The sequence below is a fragment of the Onychomys torridus genome, chromosome 21 (assembly GCF_903995425.1).
Source record: "Onychomys torridus chromosome 21, mOncTor1.1, whole genome shotgun sequence".
In the NCBI taxonomy this organism is placed as follows: domain Eukaryota; kingdom Metazoa; phylum Chordata; class Mammalia; order Rodentia; family Cricetidae; genus Onychomys; species Onychomys torridus.
The window spans coordinates 25,056,743-25,077,363 of record NC_050463.1 but is presented as its reverse complement, the minus strand read 5'-3'; the positions used below and the strand labels follow the sequence as shown (position 1 = coordinate 25,077,363).

At 41.0% G+C, this 20,621-nt stretch overlaps 1 protein-coding gene across 3 annotated transcripts in view; it reads right to left on the bottom strand.

Annotated features, from left to right (window-relative positions):
* The window catches only part of Prkd3 (protein kinase D3), a 69,589-nt gene that overhangs the window by 14,857 nt on the left and 34,111 nt on the right, over positions 1–20,621 (bottom strand). For 2 of the 3 annotated variants that reach the window (XM_036170448.1, XM_036170449.1), the window contains exons 4-12: positions 20,107–20,238; positions 18,354–18,511; positions 13,707–13,899; positions 12,865–12,942; positions 10,479–10,662; positions 9,373–9,496; positions 6,039–6,116; positions 4,111–4,387; positions 488–540 (exon numbers count right to left, since the gene is read on the bottom strand). In XM_036170448.1, coding sequence (XP_036026341.1) covers positions 488–540; positions 4,111–4,387; positions 6,039–6,116; positions 9,373–9,496; positions 10,479–10,662; positions 12,865–12,942; positions 13,707–13,899; positions 18,354–18,511; positions 20,107–20,238 — 1,277 coding nt within the window. The remainder of the gene's footprint in view (positions 1–487; positions 541–4,110; positions 4,388–6,038; positions 6,117–9,372; positions 9,497–10,478; positions 10,663–12,864; positions 12,943–13,706; positions 13,900–18,353; positions 18,512–20,106; positions 20,239–20,621) is intronic. The other variant, XM_036170450.1, reaches the window with a different exon arrangement.

The window sequence follows — 20,621 nt, the reverse complement described above, 5'->3', positions numbered from 1 at the left end:
GCTCTTCCTGTTCCTGTACGTTCATGAATGTCCCCCAGCTGACCCCCTCAAGACTGTGCCAAACCACATTCCATCCTCTGCGGGGCGCTCAGGTCACACTTCTGCTTGGGAAGCCTTCTCTGTGGACCACGATGAAGTAGCCTCACCTAATGACAGAGCTTATCACTGGGTAGTATCCTCATGTCACCTTGTAAGTGAAGAAATTCCTATTTTTATGATAAAAAAGAATCCATTCTAGTTTCTTACCTAAAGCAGGAACAGCATCCCCATGAAATTTAGCTTAGGGCAGAATCACTATCAAGTTTAGTTCAGAGACAGCATCACTACTAAGTGTAGCTCAGAGACAGCATCACTACAAAGTTGAGTTTAGTATCTTAGCAACTGCTCAGTACTTGGGGACATAGACTTAATCCTGGTAAGTTTTTTCACATTAATTTCATTATTTTAATTAACCGGTCTGCACATACTGGATATAATTATTGCTTACCACATTCTCCTGGACCTGACAGTTAGATACGGAGATACTGGTAGCCAGATCTTCTGTAAAATATAAGAGTAAAATATGAGAAAAGCATAAAATCATTAGTATATGACTTAATATTATTTACTGGCATGAAAATCAACAGCTTATCGAACTTAAAAAATATATCAATACAGATAATATATTCATTAAAATGTTATATACAATACTAATCCATCAACAAGGAACTTAGTAAATAAAACATGACACATTTATACAAAATAATCCTCTAAGTATGTAATAAACAACATAGGTCCAGAACTATTCAGTCAGAAAACTGGGCGGTTGTTGGCATGGCGCCGTGTCAGAGCACTGTGTGTGAGGTGTGAGGCCTCAGAGTCAGTCACCAGCACTCCTGGGAGCAAAAGATGAAAAAACAAGATGTACAGTAGCAGGGTCTGGATTCAAACTAAAAATGTTACTTCTGGGGAGTGAGTGATGTAGGAATGGAGAGGAGGACTGTAATATTTATATCTCTATACTGCTTCTGCTGTTTTAAAACATGGAAAGCACGAATCAGGAGATGGCTCAGTGGTTAAGAACACTGGCTGTTCTTTCAGAGGACCTGGGATTGAGTCCCAGCACCTACAGGGTGGCTCACAACCATATGTAGCTCCCGTCCTAGGGGATCCGATATCCTCTTCTGGCCTCTGAGGGCATCATTCACACATGTAGTACACAGACATACAGAGAGGCAAAACAGCCATGTACACTTTTTTTTAAAGCTCTCACAACTTTCATTAGAAAGTTTAAATGAGATAAATTTACACAGTGGCACTGAAATATGCCTTGTTATGTATTAGAGAGTAGGTAAAAGAAATTTATGAAGATGCCATAGTGTATGACCTTAATTATGTAAAAGGAAAACTAAAACAATAGATCCTCCCAAGTCCTTCCCCAATTACAAAATCTACAGTGCTACTGACAACAGTTTCCTGAGGACAGAGGCAGACTGAGATGGGACGGAGCTTTCGTGTGTCCCGAGGACTCTCTCAATTCAAATGACATATTCCACAAAGTTTTCATGAGTTACTATGGTAAACAAAGAAGGTAATAAGAAAAAAAGGGAAACATGTAAACAAGCAAAAGAACAATTATTCAAGACCAAACTCCTCTAGACAACCCAAAGAAACAAAATACCAAGTTTCCTTTACAATTCTACATATTAAAAATAAGACGTCACTAATATAAGCAAATTCTTCATCATAAATAAGAAACATGGGTTGGGGGATGGCTTAGTGGGCAAGGGCATTTGCTGTGCAAGCACAGATAGGGAATCTGAGTTCAATCCCCAGCTCTATTTGGAAAGGCCAAGGGTGGCCTTACGCAGCTCTGTGAGGCACAGAGACAGGAGGATTATGGGAGCTTGCTGGCCAGTCAGTCCAGTGGAGAGGCTAGCCCCATTTCTGTGAGAGATCCTGTCTCTCTGGGAATAAGCAGAGAACAAAAGAAGAAAATACTCGATACTACCCTTCTCTAGTCTCCATAGTACACCCAGGTACATATATTCACATGCACGCACGCATGCACGCAGCCCACGAAAAGCCCTATCTATAAATACTAAGCCAATTCAAAACTGTCTAAATTCATACTTCCTATACCTTTTAGAGACTCATTATGTAACCCAGACTAGCCGGAACTCTCTGAAGACCACGTTGGCTGGAATTAAAGTAGCATACCATCACACCCTGTAAGTAATTGGGACCTTTAAACAACGATCAAGAGAAGGCCCATCGGCAGAATTAGTGTGCCTGCCACTGCCTTTCTAGCGGTCTGTTCCCTAGTTTCATTGTTTTCTCTCAATGGCCTCCTCTACCTACAGGTTCCAGACTGGTTGTTATAGAGATCGCCAGAGCAGCAGAACAGGAGCACTATCACCTAAGTGTTGGGCACTAGGCCATGTGCATTATATGCATTTATTTTTCGTCCCACTTCAGATGACAGAACTCAGAGCCCAAGATCACAGAGCAAAGGAAGAAACAGCATTGAGTCTATGTTTACGTGATCTTCACCCCCACCCCTCCCTCCACAGACAGGGTTTCTCTGTAGCTGTGGAGCCTGTCCTGGAACTCATTCTGTAGACCAGGCTGGCCTCGAGCTCACAGAGATTGTCCTGTCTCTGCCTCCCGAGTGCTGGGATTAAAAGCATGAGCCACCACTGCCCGGCTACAATCTTCACGATCTTCACTTTTAACTCCTATGATTCTGCCTCAGAGACTTTTAGCTAAGCCTTTGGGTATTAAAAATAAAATGTGTGTGTATACATGTCTCTATTATTCTAGGGGAAAGGTTCTTAGTTTTGATTAAATGTCAATTTTGTCTAAATCTCCCCAGAGTTTAAACACTGTTAACTATCTCCATTTATCTATCCTTCCTCAAGTCACACTGACCACCAAAGATGTACATGATTACAACCTTCATCCTTTTGATTATACCTGTCTCCCCAGCGAAAGCAAGACTACCTTCTCTACCTCTTCATTTACCTCTGCCTACCCTACTCTTGACTGCAGTCCAAATCCCAAACCAAATTTTCTATTATGAAGCCTTGACTTTTCCTATCCAGATGTGTTTCTATAGTGAAGCATTCCTTATTTTGTTTCTGTACAGTATTTTGCTACTACCTAACACCCATATATATCATATATATCCCTTAAATAGCTTTTATTATTTCTCTTTTGAATTTCAGTTCAAGGCCTAACATAATGCACAAAACAGCTACATAAAATAATACAGGTAAACTGAGATAAACTTTATTTGGTAAGGAGTTGTCACTTATTTCAATATAATGAATGAATGATGTTTCTCTATAATTCTTTATAGACATAATTACAAAAAGGTAAAAGTGGTATTATACTATAATTTATTTACTATTAACTATTCATTCAACCTTTATTAAATTTGGGTTTAATTTATAAGTTTTGTTGGTGTAATACACTTCCTTTCTTTTTCTGGGACAGAATCTCACTGTGGTCCTGGCTGGCACTCGCTTTGTAGCCCAGGCTGGCCTCTAATTCACAGATCCACCTGCCTCTGCCTCACCAGTGCTGAGATTAAAGGTGTGCACCACCACGGCTGTCTCAATATCTTTTTAATTTCTCTCTTGGTTCACTTATAAGTAGCATCATTCTGACTTAACAGATTTTATGTGTATAACATAAACACAGTACTTTATTACCGGTTTCTATGCCACCATGAAATAAAATACTAACGCTCAATGTCATGAGACCTCAAGGGTGCTAAGTATTGTAGCACCTGCTCTCTGTCTTAAGTCCGGCTCCACTTGACAAGAACAACTCTACAAAGTGGCTACTATTATAGAGAGGCAGGCTGGTGGATGCAGACTTTAAATGTAAAGAGACTAATTCCGCAGCTAGCTGTGGATATACATTGGAGCCATCATTCATACATGTATTCATGTATATGTATATATGAACAACATCCAGTTAACTTTATGAAAGTATTAACTAGCGGTACTGGCTCTTAAAGACAAAACTTAAAGATGGAAAACAGAAAGAGATAAGAAAAGCACAGTCACACAAGTGTATCTACAGATGCTTAAGACAAGAAGCCACCGAGGTGTGTCCACTTACTGTGGTCTTTCCCTTGACCCGGAGAAGTGCAAACACTGGCTTGAGGAGTTACGGGCATGAGGGCCTGGCGGATTGCTTTTTCCCAGCTTTGGGCTACATCGAGTCCAACTCCAGTGGCCGCGAGGACAGGGTTTTGAGAGCTGCTCCCATTGTTCTCCCCAACAAAGTACACCACAGTGTCAGTGATGATTTCAAAACAGTGTGGGTTACTGCCTTGTGAAATGCTCGTGAAATCTTGTGGTGAAGATATGCGGAGAATTTCTGAAAGTGGAATTTCCTGCAATAAAAGTTAGGCATTGAAAAACTAAGAAAAACTACTTTTTCATTTCATTTCATTTCATTTCATTTCATTTCATTTCATTATATTTCATTTCATTTCATTTCATTTCTTTCATTCATTCATTCATTCATTCATTCATTCATTCATTCATGTTTTCCGAGACAGGGTTTCTCTGTGTAGCTTTGGAGCCTGTCCTGGATCTCGCTCTGTAGACCAGGCTGGCCTCGAACTCACAGAGATCCACCTGGCTCTGCCTCCCCAGTGCTGGGATTAAAGGTGTGTGCCACCGCCACCCGGCTTGTTTTTATGTTTTAAATACACTAAAGAATCAAAGATAAGCATTTTTATGAATGCCATGAAGACCGACACAGTATATGGCGTATGGATTACATTTCGGTATGTCTGTCTGAAATGACTTGACTGTCTAGTAACGCTAGGGGCAGATCATGGAAGTATTAGAGACTCAGGGCATGGGGGATGTGTAAAGTCTAGCTGTGCAAGCAGGAGGACCTGTCAGACCCCCAGGGCTGCAGGGTGGCAGGCAGGGACTGAGGGGTCTCAGGGAGCTCACTGGCTGGCTAGTCTATCCAAAACAGGGAGCCCCAGGCTTAGTGAAACCCCATCTTAAACAATAAGGTGGAGGGGCTAGAGAGAGGTCTCAGTGGTTAAGAGCACTTTCTACTCTTGCAGAGGACCTGGGTTCAGTTCCTAGAACTCACACGGTAGCTCACAACTACCTGTAATTCTAGTTCCAGAGTACCTAATACCCTCTTCCGGCCACTGTGGGTACCAGGCATGCACATAGTGCACATACAAACATTCAGGCAAAACACTCATACTGATTAAAAAAAAAAATCTTATACTTCAAAAAAAGGTGGACAAGAGAGGAAGACATCTGACATCCACCTCTGGTCTTGCATATGCACTGTGTATACACAGGTACACATGTATGTGTGTTCATTCTCTCTCTCTCACTCTCCTCTGTCTCTCTCTCTCTCTCTGTCTCTCTCTCTCTCTCTCTCACACACACACACACACACACACACACACACACACACACACACAAAACAAAGGAAGAGTGATTTGGGATATAGCAGATCATTAAAATGCAGGCAGAGGGGTTGGAGATTTAGCTCAGTGGTAGAGCGCAGGCCCTGGGTTCGATCCTCAGCTTAAAAAAAATGCAGGCAGAGAAGCGTTTAGGAAGGCAGTTTGCCTCCATATCCAACACTTGTCAACGTCAATCAGTCGGTGCTACTCAACAACTATGCCTGGAGACTGCTCCTCTGCAGGCGGTACCCTTAAACTGAGCAGGAAAAAAATAACGGCAGAAAAAGAATCTTGGGTAGTGAGGTTGCTTAAGCATCCCTCCTAGTCTATGCGCTGCCCTAAATGATTAATTACTTAATGTTTAGTCCAAATATTAGGTCAGAAAACAAGTAATTCATCTGTTTGTCGTGTATGTGAAATGGAGGCCAAGGTCAGCGGCTTCAACAAGGATCTAACAAAGGCCTCTGTAAACTCCAGTAGGCAGACACAAGATGTATATTCACACAGAAATGAAGTTAACGATATAAAACTTTACTGAAACCAGAAAATACAATTATCACAATATTTTAACATTTTTATAACAATGCAAAATCCCTACCTTATAATATTTTGATCCAGATTCATTTTGGAACAATGTTAGACATTTGCTGTCAAGTCTCCAATAATGCCTCTTCCTCTATTAAAACATAAGTTAGAAAGTGTGGTTCAAAGGTTATTCCTTCCCAAATACTTGTGCTTTTCCTTTAATACCCATTCCTGTATTCTGAGTAGTTTCAAATAATGGGGTTTAAAAATTTCAAAATGTAAAAAGGAAATCTAGTGAAAAGTATCACTCTCACAGTGACACCTAGCCCAGTCCTTACTCTTCCCCAAGTAAGCTACGTTGTTACATGTTGAGGGATCCTTTGATAGACATTTATGTACACACACTGATGTCTGTTATTCACATGCATAGATTTATGTAATTTACTTAGATGCTAAATTTCTAGACGTTGTCTAAAGATACACACAGTGCTGTTCCCCGAGCACCAGCAGGCAAGGGGTTCTCAGGCCCCAACCATCCCTGTTCACCCAGCTTCTGGTGCCTACAGGGAAGGGCTTCCTGGATGCAGAGCCCCAGACCCACACTTCTGTAGCTCCAGCTGACAGACCTGGGCTGCACTCAAGCTAGGTCAGAGGGTTTTTTGTTGTGGACAGCAACCAGTGGAAAGACACAGAAGAGTCAATGTGCTAAGAATAAAGACTCAGTCCTGAACGGAACACTGATAGTTACCCCAGCACCACTAGGGCTCAGGCAACATCCTACAGGAGGCAGAAAGAGCCGGAGGCTGGGGAGGAGTGTTGTGAAACACCATCTTTGGGGAATGACATGCTCAAAGCAGCTGGGGCTACCTGCACAAGACTGTACCAGATCGAGCCTGACAAACTCCTGCCACAGGTGGAGTAGAGGATCTTCAGGTCTCACCCATTAAGGAGTCATCATCAACAGTGGATAGTTGCGCCAAGAGGGGGAAATCATTTTTTTTTGAGGATGTGGACACTGGTATGTTTACATCCTTCAGTGGGTGGCCAAATACCCAGGCATATATGGGTAGTGCTCATTAACTTGACTTAGTGGTTATCTCTCTCTCACACACTCACACACGCACACGCACGCACGCACGCACACAAAGACGTGAAGTTGAAAGGGTGATGTGTTAGGGGCACGTGGGGAGAAATTTCACTGTATACATATATGAAATTATCAAAAATATGGAAAAAATCGTAAGAGATATAAAAAGACTGTTTTAATAGTATTATTTTACATAAGACTAGGCCTAATTTATAGTCATATCCCCAACACATGGGTGATTCCTTAGACCAGTGGTTCTCAACCTTCCTAATGTGTGTGGCCCTTTAATACAGTTCCTCAAGTTGTGGTGACCCCCAACCATACAATTATTTTCATTGCTACTTTATAACTGTAATTTTGCTTCTGTTATGAATTATAAATATCTGTGTTTTCTGATGGTTTTAGGCCTCCAAAAGTGTTGTGTTCCACAAGTTGAGAACCACTGACTTAGACCCTGTCTAACTGCACAGTATTATGAAGTTTTGATCTTTGATGTACCAAAAAAAAAAAAAAAGAGAGAAAATTGTTTTGTCAATGCAATGAAGTTGATTATTTCTTTTATTATAAACAAAACCACACTTTATGTATGAGGGTAATTTTATTTCCTTTTCTGTGATCTCTCTTTTCATATTAATTTGATTTTATTGGGATGTGGTATTTTTTTATTATCAATTTGTTGGCTTTATTCACACATTCCTGATTAGCTCCTATTTAAAGCATAAGTTGAAATATTTTTTCCAGTCTGTCCTTTGTCTTGTGTGTTCGGGTTGCCATACAGAATTTCTTTCATGAGACTGGTTCACTGGTTTCCCTTCCCCAACACAGTCTTTATAAAACTACTTTTCCAATGTCTCTTCTACTGGTTTACTGTGAAACCAGTTATGTCTTTGATCCATTTAGTTATGTTACATGTGAAGTGTGATTTATGTTATAGTCATCCCCCCTCCCCATGGCCATGTGGTTTTCCCAGAACTATTTATTGAATTACCCATCATTAGACTCACCACTAGACTCTCAAATGTGTGTCTCGACGTGGATTATGAACAAATGAGAAAGTGTTCACCGTGGTGCTGCTACCATGTAAAACTTCACTGAAACCAGCTAAATATAGTAAACACCTCATATGGTTTTAAATATTTTTATTCTTTGAGCATTTTATAGATGCATATAATGTATTTTGGTTATCCTTACCCCAACTCTTCCCCCTAACTCTGCCCAGATCTCATACCTACCCCCCACACCCCCGATTTTGTATGTCTCCTTAAAAAAATAACCTAGAGTTCAATTGCTGCCGCCCATAAATTCCTGGGTATGTGGCCATCGGTGATGCATGACTGATGTACTGGGAGCCATAACCTTAAAGACGATCAAGTCTCCTCCCCACCCCCAAGCCCTCCCCACTGGAATGGTGACCGGCTTGATCTTGTGCAGGTAGCCACAGCTGCAGAGTTCCGTCACGTCCGGAAGACACTGTTCACTCTGGCCCCCCACCTCTGGCTCTGACACTCTTTCTGCCTCTCTTCTGCATTGGTCCCCGATTCTTAGGGGGAAGAGGAGGTGCCATACGGCTGTCTCATTTGTGGCCGAACACTCCACAGCACCTCACTCTCTGTACTTGGACCAGTGGTGAACTTCCGCGTGAACTGCCCCTCCTCCACTTCTCCGAGGAGCTCGGAACACTGCAGCAATCTGACTTCCTAGCAATCTTAAGACTTACGAGAAAATATCCAGCAGGTTTCAATGGCCGCTGATATTTACTGACTGACTGCTTACTACCTGCCGAACATTGCCCCAAGCTCTTCTCACATCTGTCAGCTCACTTGGATGTCCGAGAAAGCACTACTGTGCAGCCTTTAGAGACGGAGAAGCTGAGGCATACAGAAAAAGAAGTCACCGGACCATGTTTACAGCTTTAGTGACAGACGCAAGAGCGCCAGCTCTGAAGCCAGTGTTCGGAACTACTCCACTACGCTGCCTTCCTCTTCCGCCCTCTAACTTTCCGATTCCTCCTCTTTGGTACAGTGATCCAAAGAGACCATGGACATTCACACTGTTTATACGCACGAAAACAACTGCTTCCTACCCGACTAAAGACGACTATTCAAGTGCAATTCCAATTCTTTCCATCTTTAGCTATAATCATGTTTTGAATCCTTATTCTGATGATCCTTTTGAATCTTGATGATCATTCAAGTCTAACTTTTACACATTACTGTAGTCTACATGCCTCAACAGATAGTTCACTCTTAATTTTAAAAGTGCACAGAGTGACAATCATTACCAAGTGTTACTAGCACATTCACACGACGTAATTACTGACCAGGTTGTCCCTGCTGGTATAATGGACCATCCACCCTTCCTTCACCATGGTGCTGCTCTTCCTCTTTGTGTGCTTGATGGACTGGACAACCCTCATCAATGGGATATTATTGCTTGTGGATGGACTAAAAAATATTTAAAATGGATGGTCAATATTTTCAATATCTATTTTATAAAGAATCATACATACTATATAAAGCCTCATCAAAAATTTAAAAGGTAACTGAGCTAATATTTTTTCCAAAATATTGTAAGAAGACAATGACTTAAAAAGAAAATAAATCAGCCCTGTTATACTGATACACAGTTAACATATCATATACAGTTCTATAATACTGTAACTAATAGTTGTCATGATCTCTTCCGGAAGGCCATGGACACACACACACACGAGAGGGTGGGGAAGGGAGGGGGCCATGAGGGATGGAGCAGAAGGATCTTCTGGCCAGGTGACCTGGAGCCTGGGGGGTTCATTTGGGTTTGCTGTTGAGGAATTTTCTTGCCCTAGGCAGAAGAATAAATTCATAAGGCAAAACATGTTTACTCAACTTTACAGGGCTCAAATTTTAAAATCATTTGATCATATTAAAGAAAAAACACTGTTAAGGGAAATTTCTTATCGGTATTAAGAAAATTAAACACTGTAGCAAGTAAAATCAGGTCGGGGGAAATTCTGGAGAAAGGTGCAATCTGGTGCATGTGTAAGAAAGCATCTCAGGAATGCAATCTGGTGCATGTGTAAGAAAGCATCTCAGGTATGCAAACTGATGCACGTGTGCGGAAGCATCTCAGGAATGCTCGGTACTGGTCCTTCGACCACTTGGTAACCTGCATGTGTGAAGACGCCGCCGCTGTTTCAATGAGCGGTTTAATACTGGCACCTGGAGGTAGCTGCTCCACAGCTCGCTATTTTATCCAGCCTCTATTAAATAAAGTCCTTTTCCCTTTAGGAAAGTAAAGATTCTTATACTTTCTTACTGCATGCAAAAAAGAACTAGCCCTGATTTAATTAGATTTTAAATTACATTGGGAAAAAAAAAAAATGCCACCCTTCCTTACTGGAGACCCTGACCTGCCTCTGCCTTCGGCAGCAGATCAGTGCATTACCTGATGGTCTTAACAGTCTCCTCATCTCGCTCCACATCAAGATCAGTTGGGTCCAGGAAGAACATCTTGTCTTCCGGTGGGGATGGCTCCTCTGAGTCATCCAAGCCCCTACCGCCGTCACTGTTCATATCATTGCTGTCAATATCCATAGGTATATCTGTATCAGTGCCCAGACTGGAAGGTTCTAGGAGAGTTTTAAAAGAACTGCAGTTTAATATTAACAAAGTATCAATGCATCTAATTAGATCAAGTTTAAAATTAACCAGGAAGAAAAGTTTTAAAACTTGAGAAAAATATCCTTAAGATTCAAGGTGAGGTGATTCAAGGTGATTGTTTCTTTCTTTGTGTGTGCGTGCTGGGGATCAAATGTAGGGTTTTACAAATCTAGGTACTTGTTCTACCTCTGAGCAAGGATATGTAAAAAAAAAAGTCAGATAAGGGAGTTGCATTCAGAATATTTAAAGAAATTCTACAATTCAATAATAAAAGACAAAACATTTATTTAAATGCTGATGGGATGTAAGCCTGTACAGTGGCTTTGGAAGGCTGGAGGGTCTTCAAAATGTTAAACATAGTTACCAAGTCCCTCAACCACCTACTATGCCATGTATCTGCCCAATGAAATGTATGTTCACAGAGAAGTAATACTAAAGTGTGCAGAGCAATGTTATTCCTAACAACCCCAAAGGAGGTACACCTCAAACACCTATTGACTGGTAACTGCATAAATAGACTGTAATGGTTTCTCTGGGAGCAGTGTCACTTGACTTGTCCATGAGAAGAAGTAAATACTGACAATATGTATGCACCCTGAAAACCTCACGCTAAGTAAAAGGAAATCACCGCTAGCCCTACATATTTGTTGTCTAACTGTGTTTCTACACAATCTGTCTGTCTAGACAAACATGAAAGTGGACAACAGCTGTCCACTAGCGGCCAGAGGCTACTGGAGAGGAAGAATAGGGCAGGGCTATGAACTTTGGAGGGAAATGAAGATTCCTCACATTAGATAGTGATGGCCATACAACTTCGTGAACATATCGAATGGGTAAACTATAAAACAAACAAACTAGTGCTCAGCAAAGCTGCTAAAAACCTCCCATCAAGTCATCATGCCATCTGTAAGTGAAAAAAGGATTAGTCGGTCAAATTATCACAAAAGTAAAGCATTTGAACAGGTAATGCAGTGGGGTGGGGGGCACATAGAGAACCAGGAAACACTTGAAAGATGTTCAAACTTGTAAGGAAGCAGAGAAATGCAAATTAAAATGAATATATGGCATTTCATATCCATTTATCAAAAGGTAGGAAGGCACAAAAATGTGTAAACTCTAAAGCTAGACAAGACTTCAGGTATAGGAAAAAACCAATCACACTCTACTAATGATGTCAACTAGCTATGGTGCAAAAGATAGGTTTACCCAAAACCTGTGTGTTAAATCTACCTTCTAAGGTAATGAATGGTTTACAGGAGTGGACCTTTGGGAGGAGATCAGCTGTGAAGGATCTGCTCCTATGATTTGCATTAGTGCCCCAAAGAGCCTATTCGAACATTCCAGCATGTAAACATGGAGCTAAATAGTATCTTCCATGAACCAGGAGGTAAGATTCTCACCAGACTCAGAAACTGCTAGTGCCCTGGACTTCTCAGCCTTCAGAACTATGGGAAATTAATTTCTGTTGTTTATAAACTATCCCATCTGTGGTATTTAATACCAGCTTAAACAGACTCAAGACAACTGACAGCCAAGAAAAATATGCAGAAAATGTTAATTAGATTCTCAAGTTGGATTTTCAATCCTTAGCCTATTCCTAAAAGTTTTCTTACATTTACTGTTATCTCTTGTACAAATTGTTAAAGGAAAATTATATCAGAAGCCTAAAGCATGTACTCCCTATCTCTCCCTTCCAAAATCAGGTAATGGCTTCACTAGTGCTGTCTGGGAGGAAGACAGTCATAGACTACATGAGAGAAAGACCAAAGAGCCAGATACAGGTTCAAATTCTAGCTCTGCATTTCTTAGCCCTAATTCTTAGGCACATTAGCTAATATATTTGTGTTTTTGATATTGATTAGGATTACCTCAGAGGGTTGTTCTTACATTTAAAAGTCAACAAATAAAGAAGAAAGCCAACATTTTAAAATGGAAGTCATTATGCAGCACCGCTGGATGCTGGAGGCCACAGAGTAGCAGGGTGGCTACGGGAAAGACGGGAAGGCAGTAACTACTGATGAGTAGCGTCTGTCCTCTGCTCAGTTATTACGTCAGAAGAAAACCTTGAACAAAGCCAGTAAAATAAAATATGCAGCCATCCTTACCCAGACAATACAGAGTCATGACCCTTTCGATCTTTTACAATGGCTAAGAAAGATCTATAACTTTACCTCCATTGAAAGTCACCTCGCCAAGGCAGTCTCTTGGGACTTTTGATGCGCAGCGCTTATGACAGTTGAATTTGCAATCTAAAATAAAAATATTCAGCCCATCATTTAAACAGGTAAGATGAGATATGATTACACTTCCTTTAAATCACTCCAAGATAGTGTCTTCCTCCATCTAAGAACTCAAGTCTTGGAAGATAGTCTGGTCTCAACTTCTGATGGCATTTAATAGTTTTTTGACTCAACAGGGATGAGTTTCTTTGTCTGTGTAGTGAAGCTAATGCCATTTGTAGGATGCAAACATGCTGGAAGCTCCATCTCTCCTCCTCTTACTTCATGAAGAATCTAATGGCATGCACAGATTTTCTCCTTACCAGCCATGAGATCTTATACTTAATTTAAATGAGAATGAGTACCATTATTTCTCATATAGTTGCTTTGATGGCTTCTTTTCTCTTTCTTTCTATTTATTTTATTTATTTATTTTAAAGTTTTTTGGAGACAGGGTTTCTCAGTATAGTTTTGGTGCCTGTCCTAGATCTCGCTCTGTAGACCAGGCTGGCCTTGAACTCACAGAGATCCACCTGACTCGGTCTCTCGAGTGCTGGGATTAAAGGCGTTCGCCACTGCCGCCCGGCTGATGGTTTCTTTTCTAACAGTATAAAACACCGGAGATAAAAGTATTTGGTACTCATGATGGATATGTGTGTGTGTGTAGTTTTCCCTTTTCTAAGCTAACTATAAGAACAATTTATACAGTAAAAGTTTCTGAAACTTGGATATTTTAAACTTGTATCTATTATAAAAACACACATGAATTGTACCGAGAGTGTAACCAATCCTACCTTTACACTGCATTCCTTGGCGAAAGAGGCCCTTCAGTAGCCGCTTGCAGTACTGACATATTGTCGGACGGCCGTAAGAGTGGACAGCAAACGTGTGTGGAACTTTGACTCTGCACATCACCATCTTTTCCATCCAGATTGGACGACCACTCCAGGACGGAATTCTCTTACTTGGTTCTTGGTGAGTATGTGGCTAAAACAAGTCATTTCTATCAGTGTAAGTTAATGTTAAAAACAAAGTGTTGGGAGCGAGGCTTAAGCATGAGTTTATTTACTTAGAACACTAAAGTCAACATTTAAAAAGTGGGGGCCTCAGCAGTTTTCTTTGGACTCAAATGACCAACATTTGCACGAGGAAAGTGCAGACTTGTGAGGAATCTGAGTAACTCCTAACACACGAACAAAGTGTGGAGAATGACTTTGTCTGGATCATTCTAAGAGCAGAGAAACCAGCAGCAGGTTTCAGTTTCTAGCACCTTTGAAGAGAATACAGAGTTGAGACAACGGCAAGGCTGGCTCCAGACTCCCACAGGGACTACTCATTGACTTAGTGGGGGCAATATCCGGGGCAGCTGCATCATTTGGTTTATCTCTCTACATTGTCAGGGTGCCACACGACACACACTTGGAGAAGAGGGAGGTGTTGCCAAAAATCACAGCGCGTGTCGAGAAGATGGGATTACAAGGTTGAGCATGGGGAGGACACAGGGTCCCATAAGGAGTCCAAAGCACCCACGATGCCTGAGTCCTGCCCTCCCACTCCCGGGGAAGCTCCAACAACTGAACCATTTCCCACCACACGAGCTGGTCTACAGCTTGTTCTCCTTGGGACCTACTGACTGACTCCGCTGTTGAGGCAGGTGTTCCTGGCAGTGGTACTTCCTACAGCTTCCTTTACAATGGAGCTAGCTCTTCTACCACCACCAAAGGCAGATTCCTCAGCCAACCCGACAGCTTTCTACCGTTTCCATCCCCCAACCCCTCACGCGGACACACACACACATACAGACACACACACACACACACACACACACACACACACACACACTTGCACACACAATCAGTATTTGCCAGGCACATTTATCATTTTACAATAAAAACCAAAACCTGACAAGGAATTTAGAACAGATGTTAATACCCACTCAAAGCTGACCAAGCAGTTAATCCCAGGAAAAGCAATGAACTGAGGAATCCCGGGCCTGCTCACGTTGTATTACTGGTTCAGCCTCAAACAAAATTTAGCTTCAAAATTTCCAGTGATACTAGACTCGGTTTGTAGGAATTTGAACTCAATGACGGCAGACAAGAACAAACTAAACAGTGTTGGCGATAGTAATTAGATTTTTAAGCAGTTCCTTGACATTGCAAATATTTTCCAGTTTTTCAGGTTTTTTTCCCTCCAAGTGAAGCTAAAAAATTAAAGAACAATTAAAAATGTTTATGGAGCTTAAGAGATAAGTGGATTTTTGTAACTACAGCTCTCTCTCAACAAAGGGAATATTCAAACTAAATTACAGGCCAGTTCAGCACCGTTCATTCTGTTCACTGACTACACACCCACTGATGAGTATACGCTAAGTGCTATGTTATATACCTGGAACACAAAATGATCTAAACATAATCCCGTTTTTAGGCACACAGGCTGAATACCTCCCCCTGTCCATGACTGGAAAGATTAGGTTGAAGTCCTTGTCTCCACTGTCGTAAATGGTGTTCGAGCTTGTTCTGAGGCTCCCACACCCATCGATGTTCAAAGCGCAAATTGCCAGTCTACTTCGAATCTCCTGTTCCTTTATCTATTACCTTTCGTTTGTCTCAAGTTCAAATCATACAAGACACAGTAAGACTGATTTAGCTACTGTCATCAAATCCATAGGGCACTCCTGGAAAGAAGAGCTTTTTCCAGCAGGTCTTTTCATACGCCAATGGCCAGTTAGTGCCTTTGTCCAGGTCCTGCTGGTATCAGGGCATTAGGGACGCAGTACAGAGCACATGCACCAGGCACAATCCTGGGTGCGGGGCTGTAGCAGTCACCTGTCGGTATATAGGGTTACTTAAATTCTATCACATCTATCTCAGTCAAACTGGACTCAGATGTGGGTAGGTCTCCTGCACTGAACTCTAGAAATGAACATTTTTCTTCGACATCAATCTGCTGACTCACAGTATGATGCCATCAGTCACAGTGACTGCCTCTGTTGGTGAGGATGGCAGACTTAATGAAGGGAGGATGTCTGTACATTTAGCAAGAGAACTTGCTGAATACGGGACTATTGAGAACACAACAAGGACAGAGTGAACTGCTGGCCTGCGTTTAAAGTTTTCTATTTGCAAGTTAATTGTACTTTCCCTATTCATGTGTAGCTGGAAAATTTCTAAAAGTAATTTATTTCCACAGCTTAATCGTAAGCTAACATTTGTCAAAGTGAATTCCTCACAAAAACTTTGTAACATCATTGCAAATTGTCATTTTATATATATATATGTATATATATACATATATATATGTAATTGGTGGGATAATGGTTTTAAAAATGCTTTTTTCCTTTATTATTAGATATATGCTATATATACTATGCATATTATATATTATCTAATAAAGCATATCATAATTATTAATATTAAACAATATCATTAGCATGCATATTATATATTATATACTAAAAGGAAATAAAACCTATAATTATTAATATTAAACAATATCATTAGTATGCATGTTATATATAGCATATATAATGATAAAGGAATAAAGCATCTTTAGGACCATTACACACACTTCATTAGCACTGGAGATCCGGGGAGAGACGGACCTCCATTCCTGTGCACCTGCTCTGACCTGACCTCGTCTTTCTAGTACCATGCTGTTCTGGTCTGGTTCCTCAGCAATGTATTAGGACTTCATCTTCAAATAGCCATCCCGAGTTGTGGATCTCGGATATTACTGCTTTCACCCTAACCAAAGTCAATGAAAATCCTGTTCTTTCACCTCTTTACGCTGTCTTCTATGATCACGTTAGAAATAGCCTTGTGCTGCAGACCAAGGCAATCTCAGGGTTACACTTAAAGGCTTTGCTCCCAATATGCCTGTTTCTAAGCTTATTTCCTTATTCACTGTACCAGACAGGTTCCCTGTGTGGTTCAGAGTATAAGACATCCTAATTTTCTACCATCAATTTTCTCCCAAGGCCTGACATATGGCTATACACAGCTTCCCATTCTCACTTTCTATACCACAGCATTCCTTTCCTACTTCATTTTATTATAGGTGTCTGTTGTTGTGGTGGGTCTGACTGGCCTAGAACTCATAATCCGTGCTTGAGTGCTGGGAGTACCTTTCTCTACCTCGAAAATCTCCTCCTGTGGCTAAGCAGTATATAAACATGAGAGTTTTTACAAGAGGGTTACATACATTTCTACATTGATATCTCAGTTTGCAAAGATTTTGTTAAACAGACAATAGTCTTGCACTGTACCAGTCTACAGAAGTCCTGATAGTACCGATATATGAACAACAGAGGGGATAAAAACAATAAATGGCAAGATTATGATTGACAGATGTAAGCCCCTCCAAGTACTACCAAGCACACAAATCTTTGTTAAACTACTGTATTTATCCTTGATAAAGTGGGAAAATAACTAATGAGATCTGAACTTAATTTGAGTTTTCCTATTCATGTGTCCTATGACTTTGGAAAGACATCTAAGTATTCTGTGTCTCCAGAGTCATGTAGGTAATCGACCTAGTGGTATACCTCACATTTTGAAAAGCAACAAGTTCCTTCATTCACTTGTATCTATTATTAAGTACCAAGTACTGTGTTAAGTAAAGTGAGGCACATGAAGACAGAACTCTGACCAGGATCCTGAACCTCTTTACACTGTCTTCTATGCTCACATTAGAAATAGCCTTGTACGTGCAGACAAAGGGAATCTCAGGGTTACGCTTAAAGGCTTTGTTCCCAATATGCCTGTTTCCGAGCTTAATTCCTTATTCAGTGAAGCTTTATATCTTGGCTTTTATTATCGGTTTATTTAGTTTTAGGAACTTACTCTTCATTTTCTATAACCTAGGTACACAAACACTAGGCAGAATGTTAGACTCACAAACAGGAAGGTTTCAAAAGCGTGATGGCATTCAAAAGACAAGCTATATTACAGGTCTAGGAAAGTGCTTTCCTAGACCACTGCCATGTGGGTCAGCAAACTGACTGGAATACCCGAGTGGGAAAGACATGCTATCAGTGTGGGTGGTGTCACCGAAGAGGCTTAGTTTCTCCTGCTTCCAAGTCTATAAATCTGGTCATTTAACACACCCCCCCCCCCCACCTAGTGGAGAGAATCATAATAAGAGTTGTCTATTAGGAAACCCGACCTGAGGGTTATGTGTAAGATGGAGTGAAGTGTGGAGACGGGGTGCCAGGATAATGAAAAGGAGGCTCACACAGTGGTCTAACTGATAATGCCATCCCCCGGGGGCACAGAATATGATCTACTGCTATCAGTAGGCCTGCTATCATTATGATATTTCAAGTGCCTTAAGTGTAGCAACATTACTATAATCTCCATCACCTGTTTTAGGAGGTCACGTGTGTTGTAAAATCATCAGGACTAACTAGTGAAGGCCTTCTCCGACCTGAGAACACATACCTCTTCACTGAGGAGAGGCACACATTCAGGCTGCAGGGGTCTTGGAACTGAGAGGCCGGGTCCCGGCAGAGATACATTGGACAGACGTCTCTTCCTTACTCCACTGCAGTTATTTGGAATCTTGAAGGCACATCGTTTATGATAATTTAATCCACAGCCTAAATAGATTTTAAGAGTAAGGTATAAAATTTTAAAATGTAGCTATTTGAAATGTGACACATAAAAACCAGGACCTCTTTCTTTAATTCATTTTTTCTGGCAACAATACCAACCTTAATTAAGAACTTAGATGACAGACTATGTGGAAGGTGACAAATCCAAGAATAGTGAATGTGTAGAAAGTTAATTCAGAAAAGTTAAATCAATCAGAGCAGTGAATTTTGACTTATGATAGCTAAGACACCCGGAAATTTATTTGAAGCATAAATTACTAGACTCATCCCCAAATCTACAGAATCAGAAACTCTGGGGGTGGAGTATGTTTTATGATGCCTGGCAAAAGTTTAAGAGCTTCTGGCTTCAAGCACTATCCAGCGGCAAACTATGGCCTGTGTGCAAAACCCTTCAGTGATGAGAAAATTATATGGAACTCAAACCTCAGTGTTCATGAATATAAAACGATAGTACATAATAATATAGAGTAATAGTATATTATAATATATATAGTTATATAACATGAAATGTGTGCACAGGTATGTGTGTATGTGTGTGGAGACCAGAGATGGATCTCAGCTATCATTTCTTAGGAGACATCCACCTTGTTTGGGGGGCAGCATCTCTCATTGGGACCTGGGACTGTAAGAAAACCCTAGGGAGTCTCTTGTCTCCAAACTTCCCAAACATATACCACCACACTCAGCTGTTTTCCCCGTCAGTCCTGTAGACTGAACTCCTGTCCTCATGCTTGTGTGGCAAGTACCTTACCAACTAAGACATTTCCCCTAGTCTATAAATGTTTTGTAGGAACACAGTCTCTGTTTATTTACATATTATCTATGGTGAACCGCTGGATTTTTAACAATTTAAATTTTTTTTGTGTGTATGAATGTTTTGTCTTCACGTGTATCTATGTAGCACATACATGCCTGTTGCCCTTGGGCACCAGATCCTCTGGAGCTGGAGTTACATATGGCTGCGAGGCACACTATGTGGGTGCTGGGAATGGAACCCAGGTCCTCTGAAAGAGCAGCCAGTGCTCTCAGGTGATGAGCCATCTGGTTCCCATGGTTAGTTTTATATTACAACAGCAGAGGTAAGTCACAATAGAGAACACACAGTCTGCAAGACCTCAGTAAAGTATTTGCCCGCCATTACTTTAGAAAAGAGTTAGCTGCCCCTCCACGGTAGAAGACTGCTTCTCAGTCAGACTTAAGCACCTACGGTCTACTCCCCAGCAACTCCACCTCACAACAGTGTGACAATCTTACCACGTACAGAAAAAACTAAAACTGCAATGAAGACCTGTAATAGAAAGTGGCCAGTAGTTAGTGAGCCACTGCTCTGTGTCAAATACTTTATGCACATTACTTTCTTTAGCCGTGTATGACTCTGGTAGAGCAGACGACCGTTCACAGAGGGCTACCAAGTCAGCTGTGCGAAGGAACCAGTAGGTGGAGGCAGAGGAAAGAGCAGAGTCCTCAGCTTTGCAATTCTAAATCCTTACCCTCCAATGATCTTAGTCTTTCACCGGTAACTCAAAAATGCGAATGTAAAATCCTCTTGAAAATTAATACACAAATCTAAAAGCACTTACCTTCACATTTTAATCCTTGACGTACCAATCCCCAGAGCATCTCACCACAATAATCACAAAAAGTAGGTGCTTTATAAGAATGCACATAGAGAGTGTGAGGGCGAATCTGGAAGTCTTCTACTGTGGCCAAGGCTTTTTTTGAAAAAATATGAACAAAAACAAAGTGTTAAAATATATTTTATAATTGCAAAGACGTTAGAAATGGTTGCATATCTATTTATAGTGAAACACAGGGTAACTCCTCTGAAAGTTTCATCTGATGACAAATTATTTTTAGCATTTAAAACTGCGATCTAGAAGCCGGGCGGTGGTGGTGCACGCCTTTAATACTAGTACTGGGGAGGCAGAGGCAGGCGGATCTCTGTGAGTTCGAGGCCAGGCTGGACTACAGAGCGAGATCCAGGACAGGCACCAAAACTACACAGAGAAACCCTATCTCAAAACAACAACAAAACAAAAAACCTTCGATCTAGACTATTTTACATTTGTTTATTATGTGTGTTGGGGGAGGCACA